Below are 7624 nucleotides of genomic sequence, written 5' to 3'. Positions count from 1 at the left end.
GTTAAATGTGAACTAGGGCCTCTCTCTTACATAAGTGTGCAGTGGGGGACAGAGCAAGGAGCTTTTCTCCCACATTGCATGCCCATGCAAGGGAAATGGCAATCCCGGTACTTGGGAGGGCGGGGAGAATGATGAGACTGATCCCATGATGTATCCCTTGGGTACACCTGGCATCAAAGGGAATGATGCAAGGCCAGCCTTTATCCTGTTGCACTGGTCCACAGAGAAAGACAATCAGGTGCTGAGAAGCAGCCGGTACATTCCCTATGCACCCTGAAGAGTTTGAAGTGTTATTCCACCGGTGCTGCAACGCCACACCACTCTCTGGTGAGGGCAGTCCCTTTAAAGCCATTTTCAGAACCCACTAAAGTAAATGGGAATCTCTCCATTGACTTCACTGAGTTTTGGATCAGGACCTAAAGGCACAATCTAACCCATGAGGAAGTGTTAATGAAACAAATGCTGGAACATACCTATTGTCGTATAAGTAGAGTCCAATGATTCATCTTGTCCATATCCTGTCACCAGCACTAGCATGCACCAGCTGCTTTAGAAGGAGCCACAAAAGATTTCACTTTACATTTCACCAATGGGACCTCCTTTAAGTTGTCGAAAAAGATGTTGTTTTTTAATCCCTATAGCATAATTCATTTTTAGTTTTTATTTCTTTCTCAGCCAGAATGTGACCTTCTGGCCAAAACAGTCTCTTCACAAACTTTCACTGAATTCATCATTTATGTTAGGTTTGGCAAGCTTGCTTTGTTTCTATTGCTAATTTGTTATTCCAAAGGCTATCGCTTGTTCCCAATGTTGAAAAATACTTGTGTCTGTATATTTTGCTTTTGAACATCATGCCTTTTAGCTTGATTGTTTGTCCATAATCTGACCTCTGCAGTAATACACAGGATATCATATTCATTTTGTAGCTGAATTGCTTTTGATGTAATGTCATGTTGTAATACTCAAAGGAGAAATAAATTACACCAATGATGAACTACAGCTGTTTGCAGCATTCCTCTGCTTTAGCTGTTTTAGGGTGGAGCTCTTGAAGGACTGTCTGATTTCTGTTCTGTGTTATACTTACTGACCTTGTGAAAAAGTGAATCTTGAGGAGGTATCTGAATGAAGAGATGGTGTGGAGCTAGTGCACTAGGACTAAAAAATTTGCTCCATGCACAGGGGATTGCATGGAAGAAGTTATAAAAATGGGAGAAGGAAAAAAAGCATGGAAACTGGTGGCACTTGCAGAATGAAGGGGCTGAAGGGGAATATCAAAGATTATTTATTTGTATTATATTGTATTGTAGTAAAGTCTCTATGGGCTCAAAACGGGGACCACAGCTCCAAAGGACTAACTGCTGTAAAAACAAGTATTAAGAACCCAGTCCAGGCCTCTCACAATCTGGAGCTCACAATCTAGATGCAGCAAGTGGGTGAAACTCAAACAGGGTGAGTGTGGCTGGAAAAGAAAAGTAAAACATAAGAACATAAGAATGGCCATACTGGGTCAGACCAATGGTCCATCTAGCCTGGTATCGTGTCTTCCAACATTGGCCAATGCCAGGTGCTTTAGAGGGAATGAACAAAACAGGTAGTAATCAAGTAATCATTGCCTGTCGCCCATTCCCAGCTTCTGGCAAACAGAAGCTAGGGACACTTCAGAACATGATTTTCCATTCCTGCTCATCCTGGCTAATAGCCATCGATTGACCTATCCTCTATGAACTTATCTAGTTCTTTTTTTAACCTTTTTTTGAAGAACATTTTGCAAAGGAAGCAGTAGCCTTAGCTTGCCACCTGTCTAGCCACTATGAGATACAAGATGTAGGCTCAGGAAGACTGATTCTTCATTGAAAAACTAAGATGAAGAACAGAGAGCTAAGCAATCTCGCAGTGTTCTGTTCCATCACACACTAAAGCTCCGATAATACCTGTAATTGATTTTCTGGGGAATGTCTCTACTTCATCAGTGCCAAATTCCTGGCCAGGAATATTTCCAGGGCATTGCAAGTGTCATGCTTTCAAATTTTGCTCATCATAATAGAGAAGATAACTTATGTAACACTGTAAATACTAGCCTTGGATGAACACAATGGAGTTTGAGATTTTGTGAGACTTAAACAATTTGTTTACAAAGATTCACAAAACCAAAGTTGAAGTTCATTCATCTTATATACTATAGATATATTAACTTCATGGTAACTATTCTGTAGTTTTGATATTTGTACTTGCCACAAAGTCCTATACATTTACTAGACTATATTTACATTACAGTTACAATGTGAATGAAAAATAACTTCATTGTAGTTACTGTGTACAATTCAACACTTAATTCTTAGTTGAATTAAATTATGAACCAACATTATGAACCATTTTTTGACAATTACATGAATTTCTGAGTAGCTATAATGTACTGGGTCTTAATCTATAATTAGAGATAATATCAAACCAAAATCTTGGATCTAAATACCTCCAAACCTTGAGAAAGCTCAGATCCAACTCCAGTAATCACAGCTAACCTCTCAATATAAAATGGACAGAACAAAAAGGCTGAATTTAAACTTTGCAGTTCAGATTTTTCTTTATGTTGCAGTAAAAACTTTGTTTCCTTTCCTTCTTTATGACCCTAATTCAGTAAAGCACCTCTATAAAGATAGCACTTATACATATACTTAACTTTAACCAGGTGCTAAAATTAAACATGTGCTTAAATGTTGTCCTGATAGGAAGGAAATGAAAAACATGTTTAAGTGCTTTCCTAAATCACGTCTGGAATGATTTATTAGTGAGAGAAGATCCCTTCCATAAGCTAGACTTATGCAAGTAACCTACATATGGCATTTCATTTTTCATTCAAATTTCTTTCTCTACACCCTCTTCTCACAGTTTCATCTAAGTGGAATGCAAACTTACTATCATTTAAGCTTGATTTGAACTTTCAAACTCATTAATATTCAAGTTGGCTTGTATTAGGAAAAATGAGTTTGTCCACCTCTAACAGAACCCCATAACTACATAAACAAAAAGAGTTTGTTGATACATAATCGTGAAGACAAATAGAACTTTAATCAGTCTAATTTACTTAAGACATTGGTCTCAATCATAAATAAACAAAGGAAAAAGGATATATTACTTTCCCTTGCCCCACCTTCTGCTTTTGTTAGTGATGGATGGATTATTTATTTCAATATAACTGCTTTGAATTGTTTGATTATTTGAAGACGCATTGAATAAAATGACATTTCTCCCTCTGTCAGCCAATGCTCTTCCTTAATTAGAGAAGAAGTCATGGAGAAAAATTGTGTTGTATCTAAAAATATATATGTTTTTAAGTGACTAAAAAAATAATGTAAAATACATGAATGAAGAAGTTTTAAAAAATAAAGCTCAAAACCAAAAACCATATAACTTCTTGGAACAATACTAGTTCATTTTTAAAGCATATATTAATAGATGTTTTTTTCAAAAGGATGGCTTAGTCTTACTACATATAAAAGTCTAATCCATATATGCTGATAAGACACTGAAGTGGTGTGTGATATGAATAACCAGTCATTGGGTAAACACTACAGAGTTCATACATGCAGAGATACACACTTCTTTGAAAAGAACTTTAAATATTACATTCACTAGGCAAGTGAGTCCCACAGGCATGCCATAATGAGAGCCTTCAAAATGTCCTGAACTCTGTTCTTAAAATACATTTAAAAATACTTTGATATATTTTAGATTAAATATATTAGCCTGAGTCTCATTTACAGTAAAGCCATTCTGGCATGATAAATGGACCTTAAGGTGGATGCAAATATAACTTTATTTAACTTTCACTTTCACTTTAAGGCTCCTTCACTCTGCTGGAATGATAGAAAGAGGCCTTATTAAAAATGAGAAGTGACTCACTCTGTTTTCTTTTAAACTGAATCCTCTATATATAATGTAGATAAGATAAAAAGGGTATATTCTTCTGCTGAATTTACAATTCTTCTTTGTCAGCTCATGTACACAATTTAATGGTCATGCCTGAGTCTTATGATCTCTTAATTTCCACATGTGTTTTCAGCAGCACAGTCTCTGCAAATAGGCAAGGCTGAGCTTTGTACTAATTAGAAAATCTAAAATGCATAATCATCTTTACTTTAATATGTTTTTATTTCTAGCAGTCACTGACGGATTTCTGATAGCAGAGCATTTCATATTATCAAGACTTTTATTTCTAGGCTTTGAGAGCTGCTTGAGCCTTCTCCAAAATCTCCTCTCTAATTTTTGGGTAACTTGGGCATATCTTCAAAACCTAGTGAAAAAGAAAAGATGGACAGTTAATAATTTAGGCACAATCTACTTCATGATCTAATTAAAAGTTTTATGTAGGACTTACATCATGACAAACTTCTATTGCCTCCACATATTTCTTATCTTTTAGGTAATTGAAAGCAAGTTTGAAACCTGCAGAAGAGATGGAAAAGATGTGATTTCATTGGATTTGAACAGAGGCCTACAGATAGTCTTAAAACGTAATGTTTATTAAACAGCGTTTCAGACAAATTATTCTGATGAACTCATGGTAAAATAATGATATAGTGGAATTGCATCAAAAGAATTTACTTGTAACTTGTGGTGCAAATATTTTCTACAAGGGCATTTTAGCTAGATTAATTTATGTGTGATGTTAGCAAAATGAAAAATCAGAAGTCTTTAAAAGAAAAATCCCTGGTAAGTAGACAGGGTTTATGCACCCTTTGGTCTTAACTCAGTAAGGGCTGGATCCTACAAGATTCTGAGAACTTTGCAGTCTCAGGCTATCTCCCGTGGTGTGCAAAACAGCCTTCAATTCAACTTAAAGTGCTAGCAGGGAATCTTCTAGCAGTGAGAGGCCAACATAGTGACCCCAACATCACCAGCTTGTCAGCCCCTGGAATAGAGCATGTGGCGAGGGAAAAGGGGTATAGCTGTTATGTCCCTATACCTTGGTGATTTCAGCTGTTGGAACAATTTATTGGGGCTATGAGCTACTGGTTTAACGTACATTATATATTGTGGTTTGTGGAATAAGAGAGAGAAAAGATGGCTCACAAACCACCTTTTCATTCGCCTCATGAGCAGTCCAGGATCTAGCCCAAAGAGTATAACATTAATTAGTCATATGCAGTAGATTCGGAAACCAAGTATTCAGCTTATAAGAAACTGAGGCATAGCCAGAATTGATTTTTTGGCTGGGCCTGTGGTTGACATGGGTGGGCACAAACCTTGTGTCACAAGCGAAACAGAGGTTGATAAAAACATGGGATGAATTACTTAAAATCTGATTGGGTGGGCCTGCTTTCAAAGGGATGGGCCACTGATAAAAAATCTTTTCCAAATATGCTAAAACCCCCATCTCTACATAGGTCTCTTCTGCATTCAGTTCTCCCTCTATATGCAACTATTTTGTACTTGGCCCTTCTGCAGACTTTCACTTTTCTTACAGTATTATGCAATATTATGATTTGCTGTCAATAAGCTCTTAGCAGCATTTTTCTGCAGTTTGGGCATACTGGATCAAATGTTGCCCTTAGTTACATGGGTGTAATTGCATGGGTGTAGTTGCATGGGTGTAGTTGGGGGCAGAAGCATCTATTACATCATCACAATTTGTTACACTTTAAAGAATAAGTATGCTGGATGATTCTCAAGTGAAACTTGAACTAGAACAGTACTTTCTCAACTCACCAACAGCAGGATTTGCTTGATTACTGTATTTCCAAGCTAATTCATAATTAGTTGCAGCATCCTTATAGGCCTGTTCTTTCTCCATGATAAAACCCATATATTCATAAGCTTTAGAACAAGACTAAAAAAAACCAGAAACACAAAATGTTACATCATTACTGAGAATACTTAGCATGCCCAAATGACATAACAGCATTGATCTTTCATATCTTAGTGAATTTAAATTGAGTTCAAGATTGTAAATCCAGGGTTCAAATTATATTTTCCATTTAAATATAAATGTAAAATTGTACTATTTCCTATATCTGGTTTTCTTGTTAAATGTATAGCTAAATGTATCTTTAGATAATAAGATGTGTACTAAAACACAGAATGTGCAGCATGACCAAATTAACATTATTGTTGTGACCTTACATTTTGCATTTCCTGGCTTTAAAATGTGCAACCTTAATGTTGCATTAACAATTTTTTTTTTTTGCATTTAGGGTCACAATAGTAAAATCAATAATGAAACTCTCACTCATTTCAATGGGATGAAGATTTCACCATTAATTATCATGAAAATAATGATTACTTTCTTCCACTACCCAATTTAATTGTAAATCAAGTTCCAAATTATAGCTGCTCTTTATAGCTGTTACTTTTGGGGTTATTGTAAATGACTACTAATGAAAACCCTATCTGTGTTCAAATCCCTAACTGGTCACAATGTTTTTTCACTTTTCAAGGTCTCCTTGTACACTCCTCCTTTTCCTCTCACCTTATTGTATTGTAAGCAGCGTTTCAGTTGTTCAGTTGCAAGATCATACTTTCCGCTTTTGCAGTATATATCAGACAATAATATCCAACTTTTTTCTAATTCGTCAGCATCAGACAAAGTCCAGTTAGCTTTGGCTAACCGTTTTAGCTGTGTTCTGGCCTTAGGAGTCTGTTTCAGAATCATGTAGGCTTGGGCCATTGCCAAAATAGCTGGAACACTTTCCCTCTAAGAAATAAAAGCAGAAATACTATTGTTTAAACATTAAGCTTTTTCAATGGTCTAGAAACATTACTGATTTTATTGTGTTAACTTTTAAAGTTAGCAACTCTCATTGTTAAACCAAATTTCATGTGGTTTATTAAAAACAACATGGTTGTCAACAGATTGTTAAATAAACGTTAGTATTTCCCTTTACACTGCCTAGTCTGTCATAAACAATTAAAGATGGCAATCTAATGCCCCAATCTTGCAACTGAATCCATTCAGACAGACCCTTATGATCACACAGTGTAGATGGATCTACAGATGAAAGCATTATATCAGAGCTAACTATTTTATTATGATAATGATTAAGAAGCCAATGGGACTCCAACCACACACAAGATCCACCTGTGTGGATCCTATTGTAGAACTGAGGTCCTAGGGGTACTGGTATTTAGGGTGACAAGATAATTGTCAAAAACAAACTACCCCAAATTTAACTATGACATTCTAAAATGTTTATAAAGAATGCCCCCTTCCAGTCACCATGGAAGCATTTAGGATGTGTGTGTACAATAATAAAGCATTATATAAAACAGAAAAACACACTAACATAATTAAAAACAAACAAAATGGTAAACTCAAAAACAGAAAGCGAAGAAGGTAAAAGGGAAATATTCTAGATATGAAGGCCAACAGTGATCACAATAAAAACAACCCTTGAAAAAGAAGAGTTTTCAGATTTTTCTTAAAAGTGAGCATAGAAAATACCAACGGGAAAAGCTTCCCAATCCTAAGAGGCCATGGCAGCAAACACACAACTGCAATGATGCAGTCCCTTGGAACTGGGTGTTGTCAGAGTATGCTAACACAGATGTGAAGTGAAGTACAGCACCACTTTGACTATCCAATCCTCAATTATCCAAAACACTTTGTTAAGTAAACCAGGGTCCAGGG

At 36.0% G+C, this 7624-nt stretch overlaps 1 protein-coding gene across 1 annotated transcript in view; it reads right to left on the bottom strand.

The window, feature by feature from the left end:
- Window positions 1-2619: 2619 nt before the first annotated feature.
- The window catches only part of TTC21A (tetratricopeptide repeat domain 21A), a 79933-nt gene continuing 74928 nt past the window's right edge, over window positions 2620-7624 (bottom strand). The window contains exons 26-29 of the mRNA XM_067542807.1: window positions 6467-6691; window positions 5707-5827; window positions 4376-4443; window positions 2620-4291 (exon numbers count right to left, since the gene is read on the bottom strand). Coding sequence (XP_067398908.1) covers window positions 4214-4291; window positions 4376-4443; window positions 5707-5827; window positions 6467-6691 — 492 coding nt within the window. The 3' untranslated portion in view covers window positions 2620-4213. The remainder of the gene's footprint in view (window positions 4292-4375; window positions 4444-5706; window positions 5828-6466; window positions 6692-7624) is intronic.

The sequence above is a fragment of the Emydura macquarii genome, unplaced genomic scaffold, assembly GCF_026122565.2.
Source record: "Emydura macquarii macquarii isolate MOO-44397 ecotype Brisbane River unplaced genomic scaffold, CSIRO-AGI_Emac_v2 contig_719, whole genome shotgun sequence".
Lineage (NCBI taxonomy): Eukaryota > Metazoa > Chordata > Testudines > Chelidae > Emydura > Emydura macquarii.
The sequence above is the reverse complement of the archived record's forward strand: the minus strand, read 5'-3'. Positions and strand labels throughout refer to the sequence as shown.